The sequence below is a fragment of the Phaseolus vulgaris genome, chromosome 2, assembly GCF_000499845.2.
Source record: "Phaseolus vulgaris cultivar G19833 chromosome 2, P. vulgaris v2.0, whole genome shotgun sequence".
Taxonomy (NCBI): domain Eukaryota; kingdom Viridiplantae; phylum Streptophyta; class Magnoliopsida; order Fabales; family Fabaceae; genus Phaseolus; species Phaseolus vulgaris.
Genome location: NC_023758.2, coordinates 20,857,051 through 20,873,851, shown reverse-complemented (window position 1 = coordinate 20,873,851; position 16,801 = coordinate 20,857,051). Strand labels below are relative to the sequence as shown.

The window sequence follows — 16,801 nt, the reverse complement described above, 5'->3', positions numbered from 1 at the left end:
TACCTTCCAAGAACGCCGACTGCCTCACATCGATGACCTTGTGCAAAACTTTCTTCAACCTTCTTGACAGAATCTTTGCCACAATTTTGTACAAACACCTGACCAGAGAAATCGGCCTGAACTCATTCAAACTTTGGGGATTTTCAACTTTAGGGATTAAAGATATAAAAGAGGCATTCGTCCCCCTTGGCCATCTCCCTTCATCCTCAAAATTATGCATTGCCGTAATGATGTATGCCTTCATCTCCTCCCAACATAACTTGATAAAAATGAAGTTGAAGCCGTCAGTCCCCGGGCTTTTATCACTGCCACAGCTCCACACTGCCTCCTTTACCTCCTCATTAGAAATCCTTCCTACCAACCATATATTATCTTCTTCAGTAATCCTGTTAAAACATGTGTTATCTAGCTTGACGCTCAAACGATCATCACCAGAGAACCTCTCTTTGAAATACATTCTGACCTTGTCCTTCACCACACCCTGATTTTCATACCACACACCATTGTCTCTCACCCCATTGAACACATTCCTTGCTCTTCTCCATTTTATGGTAGAATGAAAGTACTTTGTATTTAGATCCCCCCTGCTTCAACCATTTGATGCGCGCCTTCTGCTGATAAATGGCCTCCTGACTAAGGTTATTACTCCTCAGCTCTGCTAACAACCACTTCCTCTCTTCCCTACCCACCTCATCCAACTCACTCTCGTCATCTTTTGCATCCAACTCATGTATCCTTTTTTGGATCTCATCCCCTGCTGAAAATATTGTCAAACACCTCCCTATTCCACTCATTTAAGTCAGCCTTCAACAACTTCAACTTTTCTTTGAACACGAATAAGCCACCACCCTGGATTTCATAACTGAGCCATCTGTTGCGAACAAACTCCCTGAACCTGCTATCTTTGTGCCAAACATCTAAATAGCGAAACGGTTTCGGCCCCCAATCCACGGTGACCGTATCTAATACCAACGCGCAATGATCCGACACTGCCCTGTCTAACACTCGGTATTTGCTTTCCGGCCACCTATCCAACCACTCCCTCGACACTAAGAACCGGTCAATTCTACTCTTTATCAATCCATTGGGTTTGTACCATGTAAACTTTCTACCCAACATTGGTAAGTCTACCAATTCAGAGCTTTCGATAAACGCATTAAACCTTCTCATCTCGCTTTTGTGATCGACGTCGCAACCCACGCTCCTCCTCTCGCCCGAGCACTTGATGGAATTAAAATCCCCTACCACGCACCACACCTTCGTATTAATCATCAATCTCTTCACCCGAACCTCCTCCCATATAGCCTTTTTCTTTATCACTGAACCGGTGTTGTAGATGTTGACCACCACAGTCTGTATCGCGTCTTCTAACCTCCATTCCCCTTCGATGATGCTATAGTTACTACCATTAGAGACATTACTAAGATGAAAGCAACTTTTCCTCCACATCGTAATTACTCCTCCAGCATTATTCTCGTTCCCGTTCACAACCCACTCAATCTCATTAGAACCCCACATCTTAAAAATCTCATGCAACCCCAATTCCTTACATTTAATCTCCTGAAGACACACCATACCCGCCTGTTCTTTATGAATCAACTCCCTCATATACTTCCTTTTTTTAGGACCCCCCACTCCCCTCATGTTCATACTAATTACCTTCATCATCAGATACACTGTTCTCCACTCTACTTACACTTTCCATCCTGACTCTTGACTTATCCCGAATCTCCATAGCTTGAATACGGCCTACCACCACTTCTTCCTCACCCGAGAAAGAGAACCCCAATTCCTTTCCGATGGTCCAGATTCTCACCGCTTTCGAGTGTTCATTGTTAATCCAATACAGCCTGTTGCAATTCCTAACAGCACCGTCTGACAAGTTACTGAAGCTCTGAGTAGCTACCCTTGTATCCTGCCGACTGGACACAACATCCACCTGAATATTATCCTCCAACGTGCTTCTCCTTCCTTCTACCGCGCTAAGATGCCCTCTCCCTACGTTAATGGTGTCAGATTTGCGACCCACGCTCTCCTTCGCCAACTTCGTTCCGTCATCAATCTTCTTGCCATTCTCGTCGCATCACCACTCCTTGCGCATGTTGCAATCGCCTTCGCTCTAACCCTGGTGCAGATGTGATACGCCTGTATGGTTGGTCTGATCGGAGATGGCTCACTTTGTCGTTCAGGGAGCCTCATCGCCGGCGTACACGACCCCCCGTCGTCGTCTTCCTCCGTGATCGTCACTCCACAAAAGACGTCTCCCCCACTTGCCTCTACCATGGACAAAGACTTGTGCTTACATTCCTTAGGGTTGTCGTCACGCTTCTCGTCGTAGTCATCGCTAATCCGGGCCTCCTCCGCGCCTTCAACCCCAAGCTGGGCGCTCCTTGCTATCGGTACCCCTCCTGTTTACTCATCTTCTAGTTGTTTCGAGCCCAATCCCTCAAAGAAGCTAAACTCACTCCCTTCGTGTAGTTGGGCCTTAGCTGACCTACTAACAATTAGGTCAAACACATTTCCACACCTACTATCCGTTGGAACCCCTTAGATGTCCATCCTCCTTCTGCACTAGCGCATGCTTAGAATGAGCCCTGTATGCGCTCGCTTTCCACGAGCAACCTACGTGCTCCTCCAAAAGTGGCAACCTACTCACAGCCCTAGACACCAGGACCTTACTAGGGCTACCTGTACTGGCGCCACCCCCATGCCCCACCGCGTCCTCCGCCGGGAATCTCACTGAGCACTCTTCGTCACCTTCCCCCCCTCATATTGCTGAACATCAACATCGGAACCCTCCGATTCTAGCAACTCCTCTCCGAACTTCTCCTCCGACCCCTCGTTTGAATCGCCACCCCGTGCCTCTCCCCCTCTGCTATGCGAACAACACCTACATGTGTTATACGAAGGGGTTTCTTTTTCCAAAACGATCTGGCAAAGAATGTCGTTGATCTTCATATCCACCACCAGGCGAATGTCTCGCCCCACCGTTGTCTTTACTCTTAGCCTTGCAAACTCCAAATCTTCGAATTCAGACGTAGCTCCATCTACCTCCACCAGGGATCCTACATGAGTAGCAACGCGTTCAAAGCATCCTCTGTTCCACATGTTTAGAGGTAGTCCTCTACATCTAATCCACACCACCTTTTCATCCACTGCGAAACTCTCCTCCCACGGAACAATCGACTTGAAAAGAGCTCCCACCATCTTCTTGTTATCTTTGAGCGTCTTCTGGACTATCCCATCTGATTCCCCAGACAAGAGCACATATTGGCCTCCTAGGTATCTCACCCGGATGAAGTCAACACCTTCCATTATGAAGCTCTCCTTTACCACCTGCACCATTCCTGCGTCAGACAATTTTCCAATAAAATTGTTCCTCAACCATTCAACATCCTCCTTCTCCACATTGATGTGAGCCATGTTCAGTTCCATGTGCCCTTTTTCCTTCACGTTCCCCACCAACCCAGCCTGAAGGAATGGTTGTCGACGGTCCATGGTCACTGCCTATGCATAAGAGTGAGTATGGTTAAACCCAGCCTGTGAATGAGTGTGAGCACGGTGAGTTGGCGTTCGTTCCTGCCTCTGTTGTGGTGCTTTCAAAGCATTCTGGTCTTCGTTCCGCTCTTTTGTTGTCCCTGGTACCTTCCTATACTTTGATTTATTAACCCTCATCTTCCAAGTCCCAATCCAAATGGCGTTCAACCTTCTTTCCAGCTCATCCACCTCTACCACCTCCTGGAACCTCACAAATCCAAACCTTTGTCTTTTGATGTTTAACCTCCTTGAGATAAAGATATCTTTTATCCTCCCCATCTCTAAAAAATCTTCCACATGTCCCTTTCATCATGGTCATGAGGAAAGTTGGAGAAGAAGAAGCTAACCTCCATGTCCGAGCTCCCACCTAATCACGAGATGATATTTTGTTTAGCTATTATTGGGTTAGTGCACCATAGCTTAGGACAATCACTCATCTAGTGATTCTACGGTACTAACTACAAATCTATAGATATTAATATCAATAACAGTAATATTAATATTAATATTAATAATAATATTACTAATAAAGTTAATATTAATATATATCAATAGTAATATAAATAATAATAACAATAAAAATAATAAATTTATTAATCCTAATATTAATAATAAATAATTATAATAATAAAAATATTATTATTATTAATATATTAATGCAATTAATATTACTCTGATCCATATATTTTGATTGATTTATCTACGAGTAAGGAATCGATAGGTAAATTTCACTATAAATACAAAATTCTTAGATTAATTTATCCATGGATCAAAAATGTATGAGTACTATCATTAGTATTATTAAAATTATTATTGTTAATATTAGTATTATCAATGACTAGTGAAAAATATATGTGCGGTTTTATTAAATTAAAATATATAAAATTTTATACTTTATAAATTTTTAAGTTTTATCATTTTTGTGAATAATTAATTAAAAAATAATACAATTGAAATATATATATATATATATGTATATTTAAATCATGTTAAAAAAATTATACAAGCTATTTTTTTAATAAAAGAGAAGTTTTTTTAGTTATTTTATAATAAACAAAAGTTATTCAATTTTTTATTTTATTCAATATATAAATAAATTATTTTATTTATTAAAGGATAAAACTATCCAAATAAAATATTACATCAAAGAAAGTTACCAATGATGTATCCTCTTTATATAATGATTATATAGATATTATTAATATTATTTTTAATATATTATTAATAATTTTTAATAATATTTTGTAATAATATTATTAATTTTTTGTATAATATTTTTTAATAATATTATTAATATTTTTAATAATATTTTTAATAATATTTTTTAATAATATTATTAATATTTTTAATAATATTTTTTAATAATATTATTAATATTTTTAATAATATTTTTTAATAATATTATTAATATTTTTAATAATATTTTTTAATAATATTATTATATTTTTTAATAATATTTTTTAATAATATTATTAATATTTTTAATAATATTTTTTAATAATATTATTAATATTTTTAATAATATTTTTTAATAATATTATTAGATTTTTTAATAATATTATTAGATTTTTTTAATAATATTATTATTTTTTAAAATAATATTATTAATATTTTTAATAATATTATTAACATTTTTTAATAATATTAATAATATTTTTTAACAATATTATTCTTAATATTATTGATGTTATTTATAATATAATTAATATTATTAATGTTATTTATGATATTATTAAAATTATTATTATTGTTAATGATATTATTATTAATATTATTAATACTTTTAAATTTATAATTAATATTATTATTAAAAAATAGTATTTTTAATAATATTATTAATAGTATTATTAAAAATTTTAATATTATCAAAATTATTATTATTAAAAGTATTAATAACATAAATAATGTAAAATTATTGTTAATATTAATATTATTATTAGTATGATACTATTATTATTATTAATATTTTATTAATAAAAAAGTATTAATAGTATTAGTAGTAAAATATTATCTATAGTAATATTAATATAATGATTATTATTAATAATATTTTAATATAAATTATAATAATATTATTAATATTATTATTATAATAATATTAATAACAATATTTATAATAGTAATAATATATATAATAATAATTAGAATAATTAGAATAAATATAATAATAATAATCATAATGTAATTATTAAGTTGGTTTGGTGTAATTGTTAAAGTTTATATCATCAAATCTAAGTTTGATTCCCTCTAAAGAGGACACCCTCTTATGGAGAGAGATTTAGTCAAAATATGGATGGAGAGTTTTAGACTAGAGAAAGAGACAAAGTTGTTTGATCGTAAGATAATGTGAAAAACAAGAATAGGATGGTTTGAATGAGAAAAGGCTTTGGTCAATAATTTAATGCGAGAGGTAGACTTTGGAACAATTTGCATGGCAAGTACTAATGAATAGTGTGGCAACATGATAGGGCCATAGAGGTGGGAAGTAAAAGAATGTCTCTTCCGTGATAATGAATCTCTGAGCCATTTATGTTTCACTTTGGGGTGGTAACATTAGTATGGAAAATGTGTAATTCCTGGTTGGAAATTTCATCGGTATAGCATAATAGCCAAGTTACATTTATGGTAGTTTGAATGCCTTTTTTTTTATCAGAGAAAGAATAAAGTTAATAAATTAGAATATTTCAAACATTACTCCAAATCCAACAAACGTTGAATTGTACAATTGTTTGAAATATTGACAGGAATAATGTTATTTTCAAAGACAAAATTAATGTTGAAGATTTATTGGCTCTAGCGCAAGTAAAAGCATGAGATAAGTAAATATCCAATAAATGATAATACATTTGATAACTTAATTTTTTTTTATACAAAACAACTCTTAATATTATTATTTTAATATTTTTTATATAATTTAATTCATAATTTATCTTTTATTATATATTTATTTTTAAACTCATTTCATCAACACTTACGCAAAACCTTAAGACTTACACAAAACCTTAAGATTGTCAAAGTATATTTTTTTATACAACCACATCCTTTTGATAGTCAGAAGTGGTGTATATGAGGCCATTAACAAGCTTACAATCCTTACGTTTGTAATTGACATAGTAATAATGCATATCAGGAGCTTTCTTAAGAATGGTGAGACATTTATTTAGGAAGATGTATGGACTGCATAACATATATAACTTTAGTTAATCTTAACCAACGACTAGGGCTGCTAACAATACTACATTGAACATTCTACTATATCTGCAGGTACATACATATGTTAAACAATCTGTATAGGACAGATTCTTAGACTTACCCTGTTGTTTGCACACGTGAGACAATTGTATAGAACATACTTGAACAGTTTTCTGTTAGGTGAGTGGAGATAACGAAGTTGGCTAAGGAATAACAATATATTATATAGGAAATGTGTGGTGGCCTTCGTCTTGCTCTCTTCTGCAGGTTTTTTAAGAGGTAACAAAGGTAAAAGGATGGGCATATAAGCTGACATAGATAATTATCAAATTGCTCTCTAATCAACTTAAGGAAGGAAGATTATGGCAAACCGATAAGAGAAGGAGGCACAGAGACAATAATATATCATAGAAAAAGGCTGCTGAACGTATCTAAATGTTTAGGAAATGTGAGCATATGAATAACAGGTTGGAGGTGCTCATGCTATAGAATACATGCCTTTTGCTGAACTGATGTTTTCTGATTGTGAAATGGGTTATGTATAATGTTATGTTTAAAACAGTAGAAAATATTTGGTTAGCAGTGGAAAGACTCTGCAGGAGGATTGCACACTTAGTGACACTTCTTTATTTTGATTTTTCTTTCTTTTTTTTCTTCTGTAAATGGATCTCTTTACTTCTTAATTATTTATATATTTGTTGTTACTGATAAAAAAAAAACTATAAAAGTTATAATATATATTTTATTGAAGAAATACAATCATGCCATAGAAAAATGGAGTTCATATGGTCCACAACAATTGTAAGACCAGGCTCCACCGCGCATAATGTCCTACGAACACCTCAAACTACAACATGCTGATACTTTCGTAAACAAAAACAAAAAAAACATATATGGTAGTGACACACTGTATGCCTATGATATTTTCCTATGACTCCATTAAGAATCTTGGTTTAATAGTATATTTTTTGTGCAGGATGCTGATGGCATATTTAGGGTCTAAAAGCAACTCTCGGGTTGAACTGAACCCAACGCCGCTCCATCTGCATGGTTGCAGGAAGATAGAGCACGTTGGTTCTTATATGTGAGCTTCACATCCTCCAACCGTATCCTGCTGCATGGATACTTGGAACTGCAATCAAATTTCACAGCAACTTGGGTCGCAGATGTTCCATGAATGTCTTGGTATGTCACATCACTCACTTTCACTCCAGATGCCTGTTATTTTATTTGTGCAAACAAATCAAACATGAAAAACAACATTAGCTCAACTTATAACAGATGATGTTTGTTTTCTTTGATAATGTGCCGTTATGATTTGCATGCATACCTGACCCGGGCAGCCCTTGTTATCTGGGCAGTAATTTTGGTCAATTATAACGGGGTTTTCGACATTGACCATGATAGCATCTTGGAAAAGAACGTTCCTCACAAAGCCGTCGCTGGGTCTCCCCCAGGTCTTGATTCTAACACCGTTTTGAGTCCCAGTGAAGGTAACCGTTTTAACTGTCACATTTTGTACACCAGCTTCTCTCGAAACTTTCCCCAAGCTCCCAATGCTGCAAAATCCAAATGAACATTTCATACTTATGGAACAACAAAAACAACAACCTTGTTAATCTTTTTGTTTTGAACTTTTGAATGAAAGATGACCTTATTCCATGTCCTGGTCCACATGCAATGTTTTCAATCCACAGGTTAGTGGTTCCAGGGCCTATGGAGATGCAATCATCTCCGGTTCGAATTTTGGAGTTGAGGATGGTGACGTAGGAGGACATTTGAACATGGATGCCGTCGGTGTTAGGGCTGTTTCCGTCGGCAATGACCTTCACTCCTTGCATCTTCACATTCTGGCATCCGTTGAGTACTATGTGGAACATTTGACTGTTCAATGAGGTTAACCCACTAATTGCGATGTTATTCGAGTTGGTGAAAGCCAATGTCTGAACACAACACAAAAACCAGAGCACTTCACTTAAAATTATCTTTTGCTTTATAAAATTTAAGAATCACTATTATTTTATATGCAAAAGGCCAACAGAAACAAACAAGGTTATGTTAGCAGATTTGGTTTAATAGTGTAATGATTACAGCATACTAGTAGAATTGGTATATAAAACACAATATCAAATAATTAAGTGTATAATTAAATTCAATGGCAGATGATTATCAGAGGTGATTAGGTTTTTGTATTGATTGTGAAAGGTAGTCTTTTAGAAAGTGGACTCAAAAAATGAACAAAATTGGGTAAGAGACAAATTATCAACAAATCCAGAGGTTCAAGCAATTGTTCTAGCAAACTAACCACATAACCTATTATTTATTCATTTATCAAGTAACAGTATATGTTAATGCTACAACTAACTTCTCACTTCAAATTAATTATCTTCTAGCCACCATAATATATCATTACTATTTATTAATTATTAGAAGTATATATTATGACTATCTCCCTCGCTTGATATTTGTTTCCTCCTTAACAAACCATGGTGAGCAGTTGAAAAACCGTTCCATGAATTCTCCCACTAATTAAATAAAACAAACACTCACTAATCACCAAGGTCAACTCCACCTCCAACATTAGATTAAAAAATTAACAAAATAAAAGAAAATGGGGTGAGTAATTGTGTGAACTATGATAATGTGCATGAAAGTGAAACACACCGTGGCACCGATGGGGCAGTTTCCTTTGCCGGAGTTCTTGCAACTCCACAGGGCTGTGCCTTGACCATCCAACACACCACCGCGAATGGAAACCCCGTTCACACTCTGGAAGTGCAACCAGTTACCGGCATTTCCGATGACCCTGTAATCAGAAGGAGCCATCAAAGTGCCATCAATGGTAAAGGTGATAGCTTTGTTGTGACATTGACCACCGAAGGTTGCACTTCTGAGCAAGAACCTCCCTTGCGGCACGTAAACCGAGGAAGGGTTGGTGGAAGCACAAGCCTTGGCCCATGCATTGAGGAAGGCCGTGGTTGAGTCTGTTTTACCGTCTGATTTGGCACCAAAGCTAACCACATTGTAAGTGGCTCCCATAACAAGGGATGAACAAAAACAGCAACATAAGATGAGATGAAGGATGAAAGTGGGAATAGGTTTTGGTGTTGGATTTGCCATTTTTTTGGAATTTGGTGAAGTGTTGAATGGGGGTGATCGTGGAAGATGGAGAGGTCCAAGTGTTGAAGAAGGTGGAAGGTTGAGTGGGAGTTGGAACGGTTTGTGAGCGTATTTATAGCTAAGAATTAGGAACAACGCACTGTGCAGGTTGGTTTGCTACATAGAAATAAATAAAATTATAAGATATTTTATTTTATGTAATACTAATAAAGAATAAATAATTCAACTAGTAAAAGTGGTGCCCAACTTTTGAATTTGATGGGAGAGCCTCTTTTACCAGAAAGTGAACTTTGGGTGGGTTATGGTTCCATTATCTTAATATTTTAGGCAAGACTAAAAGAAGAGAAAGAGATATTTTTTTTTTATAGATAAAGAATAAATTGAATTAAAAAAAAATGTTTTCAATCTTATAAAAAAAATGTCCTATTAAAACTTATAAAAAAAATGTCATATTGATACCCGAAATTATTCAAATACCTACTAAATATTAATCCAATTCAAATATCTACTAAATATTAATCCAACCTTTTGAGTACTAAAGATGTACAATATTGTTCATGATATCAAGTTTTGAGTTATAATAAATACTTACTTCTAGTTAGACTAAGAATGAATGAAAGATGACTTAATTATTTGAACTAAATTAATTTTTCTTCATATGAATAATGTAACTAAAAAGTCATAATTGTTAGGTATCATATCTAATATACACAATATATAATGAATTGAGTAATATGTTTTCTAGATTTGATTAATATGCATAGTGTAATTAAAGGACGTAGCAGAAAAAATGAAGGATTACACCATGTTGTATATGGTATAGTATGCATGGTTGCTTAAAAATATAAAGAAAGAAAATTATTAACATAAATTAATTATAATTTCTTGCAACAAAATAAGGAAATGACCAATAAGGTGACGTGGCATTCGAATACGTAGGTTGCAAACATGTTAAAAACCCCAAATCACGCCATCATTTGGTACTCATTTTCCGGAGTTAATTGTTGTAGCGTATATACCAAATATATACTATAATTCAATATAGCGGAACTAGATTCTATTTACTGTTGTCACATATATTACAATTATCTCTACAAAAATTATTAAATAAAAATTAATTATTATATTAATTAAATTAAATATTATTTAAAAAATTAAAAAATTATTACTAATTAATAATTAAAAATTGATAATTAATTAAATATAAATTTATAAATTTGTATTAATCATATAAATTACTTTAAATATTAATAAAAAAATTAATTTTAATTAATATAGTAATTAATTATTTTTTATAAAAAATTAATTTTTTATAATTATAGGAAGAGTATATGAGTAAGTTTCAATTTTAAAAATTTAATTATGACTTGGAAAATACAAACATTCCAAAAAGGATATTAGGTAAAAATAATTTTCTAACTAAAATTATAATTTTATACTGAATAATATACATGAAATAACTATTAAACTAAAAAAATACTTAAATTCTGATATAACTTTTTTTTTAATTTTAATTGTACTTATCTTGTCTATCTTATTTTTAACATTAAATATTTTATATTAAATTGTGAGAATTCTGCGGAATTTTTATGCAGCTAATAAATTTAAATGGCTCAATTCTTCTTAACAGTCTCTTAATTGTGATTGTATATTTTGTTGCAGATTCATATTGAATCTCCATAAAAAGATTTACTTACTAATCATTTCTTCAATAAAAAGATTTACTTACTAATTTTTTTTAAAAGAGGGGAAAAATAAATATTACTTAATTTATTTTATTAGGAATTATTAATTCTGTATTTTGGAAAATTAATCTTATTTTTTATCGTGTAAAGTTTTTACCATTATTATTAATATAAAACAATATATAATAAGATTTTTCATTTGGTATATATAAATTTTTCTAAAATTATTTTTAATTATAATTATTTCTTTCATATATTAAAACACATAATGTTATCTATAGTTTGACTCAACTCTTTTTTTTTTTAATATTTTATACATTATAATAGTTAATTTATTATTGTAATTGCAATATATTTTAAAAAAATTATAATTTAAGTTACTTTTAAAATATATATTATGTCAGTAATAAATAAAGACTTATTAGTTAATATATACAATTTAAAAATTTAAATACTTTGTGTTCTTACTGGAAATTTGTTTGGAAGAAGTGAGAATTTGGATGTTTCTTATCAAATGTGTTTTCAACTGGTCTCTAGCAAGAAGAGAAGCTCTATCTGAAAAAACTCCTCTGATATTTAAATAAGTAAGAGCACACAGATAATGATAAATGTGCAATAATATGAGAATTAAGAGGATAGAATAGAATAGATTGTAATTTTTGGAGAATTGATATTTATAGATCTTTTTCGTGGCAACCCTTGGTTGTATGATAACTATTTATTGATTCATAAATAGTTGTTTATTAATAAAGGCTCTTTGAGTAGGTCATTTCATTCATAATTCTCATTGATGACAATGAGAACTCAGTTATGGGATATACACAATCGCCTCAAGCTATAGGTATTCCTATTTTATGACAGGTAGGTACACAAGCTTCCCAGCTTGGAAGTCGAGGTGATACACTGACTAGAAGCAACCAAAGGATGAACGAGTTGATGAGAGTTGATGAGTACCCGAACTCATGCTTGATGCTTGTAATAGTGGTGGTTCCGGGAAAGATGATCCTCATAACAAGTCAGGTAGGTTATTCTCGCCTAAACCACTTATTTTTTGAAATATTTAATAGTTAGAGGTTTTTTCTACTGTGACAGTGCATCATTATTGTAGTAGTTAATGTCACGTCTCTTTAATTTTCCCTACTTTTTTCCTTTTGGAATCATCGATTAACATCTTTATAAGTATTTTCGTCTACTTATTTTCCTCTTGGAATCATTGATTAACATCTTTATAAGTATTTTCGTCTTTATGAGAGGTAGGTACACTTTGTATCTTATTAATATAAATTTCTTTGTTAAAATTAAAACAGAAAATACTAAAAAAATTCGAGTTTATGTGTCATATACTCAGTATTGTCGTAATATATTGGTTCTTTAATGAGCATCCGTCCCAAAATAAATATTGAATTAATTTTTTTAAAATCATATTATTTTATTAAAATTCATGTTAAACAACATGTATCATCACCTAAAATATAAATATAGTATAAAATTAAAAAAATAAAAATATAAAGAAAATATTAAATTAATTTTTAAATAATAATGTTAATCAAATCTAACGCTATTAGAGTTAATTGTCTAACTTGATTCTAATATAAGTACTAGTGCAAAATGAAGAAAAGAATGTTCTTTATTTAGTGCGGCTTTGCGCTTAAATGCATTTGTAAAAAACGCGGTGGTATTTTTTAAATTAATTTGATTTACAAATGCGACTATTTGTAAAACCGCATTTATAAATCAAGCGCTTTGATTTACAAATGTGGTTTATACGTTTAGCCGCATTTATAAATCCTTTTTACCCTAATTTTTTTAAGCGCGTCTCACCACTTTCGTAGTTTCTTTCTGTTCTTGCCTCTCATTTGCACTGTTCATCCTTTTTACGTTTGCCTCTCGTTTGTGCTGGCGTAAGAAGTTCATCTCTTTCGTAGTCTTCATTATAAGTTTGTAAGTTTTTGAATCGCTTTCTTGCTCTCCATCTTCACAAATGCCCATTTTATAAATTGTTTTCGTTTCCTTGCATTGGTGGTCGAAGGTACTGTTCCATTGGCTGCTCCGCCACCGCTTCTGCTGCTCCGCCACTGCTTCCGCTGCCGCCACTGTTGCTCGCGCTCCTCTACCACTCTTCACCACCAACGTTGGTTCACACACAAGGTTGGTGAGCTGCTTTAAATTTTTTGATTTTTTTTAACTTTTTAAATTTATTTTTTGATGTATTATAATTTGTATGTTTTAAATTTTATATTATTTATTATATTTTGAATTTGTATGTTTTTTTATGTATTATAATTTGTATTTTTTAAAATTTATATTATTTAGTATTAGTACTTATTATATTTTGAATTTGTTCTTTTTTATGTATTATGTAATATATATTATTTAGTAGTTAGTTGTTACTTTATATGTTATCTTCGACAATAATACGTTTTGTATTGAGTCTGGGGGTGTTCGACCCTCGGCAAACGCGTGACATAAACACTAATTGAAAAATCCTAACCATTTCAGAATATATAATGGATCGAAATTGGATGAATTGTGTTCGTATAAGTGATGAGTACGAAAGAGGAGTAGAAGAATTTATATAATTTGCACAACGTAACGCGATTAATAGTGGTCATGGTGGAGCAAAGATCAGGTGTCCGTGGGTTAACTGTTTGAATGGAAGGATACTGGATGTTAATATAATGAGGGAGCACCTGCTATGTGATGGGTTTCTTCGGTCTTATACAACTTGGACATGGCATGGTGAATTATTAAATTTACCATGTGTTTCCGTAACTGAAGAATACGTGGGGTCCACCATGGATGAAATAGTACACAAAGATGTAGATGATGATCGATTGGAGGACATGATTCGTGATGTAGGAGTTGAGTCTTTTGCAAAAGCGCTTGGATATGGAAGTATGTCAAGCGATGCAGAGACTCCATTGTATCTTGGATCAACTAACTTCACACGGTTGTCCACGGTGTTAAGATTGATGAATTTGAAGGAAATAAATGGATGGACTGATAAAAGCTTCACGGAATTGCTTCAGTTGTTGAAGGATATGCTTTCAGAGGAAAATACTCTACCTAATCGTAATTATGAGGCCAAAAAGATTCTTTGTCCAATGGGTATGGAGTATAAAAAGATACATGCATGTCCTAATGATTGTATATTATACCGGAAAGATTTTGAATTGTTGAAAAGTTATCCGAGGTGTGGGTTATCACGTTATAAGTTGAAACAAAAAGATTATGATATTATTGAAGATATAGAAAAGCATGGACCCCCAATGAAGGTTATGTGGTATCTTTCCCTCATTCCAAGGATGAAGCATTTGTTTGCAAACCCAAACGATGCTAAGAATCTTAGATGGCATGTAGATGAGAGGAAATGTGATGGCATGTACCGACATCCAGCTGATTCTATTAAGTGGAAGAAATTTGATGATGAGTTTCCAGAGTTTGGTAAAGAATAAAAAAATATCCAACTTGGTTTAGCTACAGACGAAATGAATCATTTTGGTAATTTGAGTACAAATCACAGTTCATGGCCTGTTTTACTAGTTATTTACAACTTACCTCCAGGATTGTGCATGAAGCGAAAATACATGATGTTGTCCATGATGATATCCGGTCCGAAACAACCAGAGAATGATATTGATGTTTATTTAAGTCCCCTAATTGAAGATATGAAGTTAATGTGGGACCAGGGTGTTGAAGTAGTTGACGAATTTGCTAATTAAACTTTCAAGCTTCATGCCATGTTATTTTGCTCAATCAACGACTTTTCGGCATATGGTAACTTATCAGGTTATAGTGTTAAGGGTCATAAAGTATGTTCAATATGCAAAGAAGACACTGCTTCTCAACAATTGAAACATGGAAGGAAGACAATATATCTTCGACATTGGAGGTTTCTTAGAAGTCATCATCCTTACCGGAGGTTGAAAAAAATCCTTTAATGGACACCAGGAGGATAGTGGTCCACCAACTCCATTAACCGGTGTTGAGGTTTACGAAAAGGTAAATAACACAGACCACACCTTCAGTAAGTAAAAAAAAGTCATATGTGACAAACATTTGGAAGAAGAAATCAATCTTCTTTGATCTTCCGTACTGGTCGAGGTTAGAAGTCAAACATTGTGTAGATGTAATGCATGTTGAGAAGAATGTGTGTGATAAATTAATTGGTACATTTCTTAACATTAACAGGAAGACAAAGGATGGTCTAAATGCTTGTTTAGATTTGATTGAGATGAACATACGAGGCGAGTTGGCACCCATAGAAATGTGTAAGCGTACATATTTGTTAGACATACCATAACCCCTTTGTTCTCATTCTTATCTTCCATCTGTTGTAAAGTCATTGATCCATCAAAACTAGATGAACTTCAAAATGAAATTGTTATTATCTTGTGTGAATTGGATATGTTTTTTCCTCCATCTTTTTTTGACATCATGGTTCATCTAGTGATGCATCTGGTAAGAGAGGTTAGATTGTGTGGACCAGTGTACTTAAGATGGATGTATCCTGTTGAGTGGTATATGAAAATTTTGAAAGGTTATGTGAAAAATCATTATCGTCCAGAGGCTTTAATGATTGAAAGGTACATAGCTGAAGAAAGTATTGAATTTTGTTCAGAGTACATGTCAAAAGCAAATCCAATAGGTCTTCCAGCTAATTCATGGCACCACATGCATTCTACAAGTAAATGTTTACGTGGTGTGAATATTGTAAGCAAATCTCGATCAGAAGTCTTGCAAGCACATTTGTACATATTGAATAACACAGATGAAGTTATAACTTACATAGAAGCTCATAAAGCCATTGTGAAGGCAAATAACCCAAAACAAGCAGAGAAATGGGTCTTGATGGAACATAATAGAACTTTCATGTCTTGGTTTAAAGACGAGGTGTTCAAGGATTCAACGGCATCAGAGACCTTGACCTGGTTGGCTGCTGGATTGAAGTTTGATATCATCTCATGTACAACGTACGAAATGAATAATTGTATATTTTGCACGAAGTCCATGGATAAAAAGAGTACAGTTCAAAATTCTGGTGTTACTCTTGAAGCCGAGTCAATGCAATTTTCGACTTCAAAAGATACAAATCCAGTACTTGGATGAATGACATACTATGGGTTTATAGAAGAGATATGGGAGGTTGACTACACTAAGATTTTTGTTCCCGTTTTCAAGTGTAAATGGGGTTGACAATAAAAGTGGGATTAAAATTGATGAATCAGGATTCACACTAGTGGACTTTCGAAAGATAGGGTATCGAG

The 16,801-nt window shown here is 33.1% G+C and overlaps 2 protein-coding genes across 2 annotated transcripts; both read right to left on the bottom strand.

The window, feature by feature from the left end:
* Window positions 1-747: 747 nt before the first annotated feature.
* Window positions 748-1,575, bottom strand: LOC137809181 (uncharacterized). The gene has a single exon (XM_068610319.1). The coding sequence runs from the start codon at window positions 1,573-1,575 to the stop codon at window positions 748-750; it is 828 nt and encodes a 275-aa protein (XP_068466420.1).
* Window positions 1,576-7,451: 5,876 nt separating this feature from the next.
* LOC137809646 (polygalacturonase-like) lies at window positions 7,452-9,931 on the bottom strand. The gene is made up of 4 exons (XM_068610745.1): window positions 9,394-9,931; window positions 8,383-8,672; window positions 8,060-8,288; window positions 7,452-7,947 (listed from the first exon to the last, which is right to left on the bottom strand). Exons 1-4 carry the CDS (start codon window positions 9,847-9,849, stop codon window positions 7,729-7,731), a joined length of 1,194 nt encoding a protein of 397 aa, XP_068466846.1. The 5' UTR covers window positions 9,850-9,931; the 3' UTR covers window positions 7,452-7,728.
* Window positions 9,932-16,801: the final 6,870 nt, after the last annotated feature.

What these genes read in the sequence shown, in the direction of transcription:
- LOC137809181 (XM_068610319.1), bottom strand. Translation starts at nt 1,575, where the DNA reads ATGGTGTGTCTTCAGGAGATTAAATGTAAGGAATTGGGGTTGCATGAG.
- LOC137809646 (XM_068610745.1), bottom strand. Translation starts at nt 9,849, where the DNA reads ATGGCAAATCCAACACCAAAACCTATTCCCACTTTCATCCTTCATCTC. An exon ending in GGACCAGGACATGGAATAAG is followed by an intron (nt 8,289 to 8,382) that starts GTCATCTTTCAT and finishes TGGATTTTGCAG; the next exon opens with CATTGGGAGCTTGGGGAAAG. An exon ending in ACAAGGGCTGCCCGGGTCAG is followed by an intron (nt 7,948 to 8,059) that starts GTATGCATGCAA and finishes ATAAAATAACAG; the next exon opens with GCATCTGGAGTGAAAGTGAG.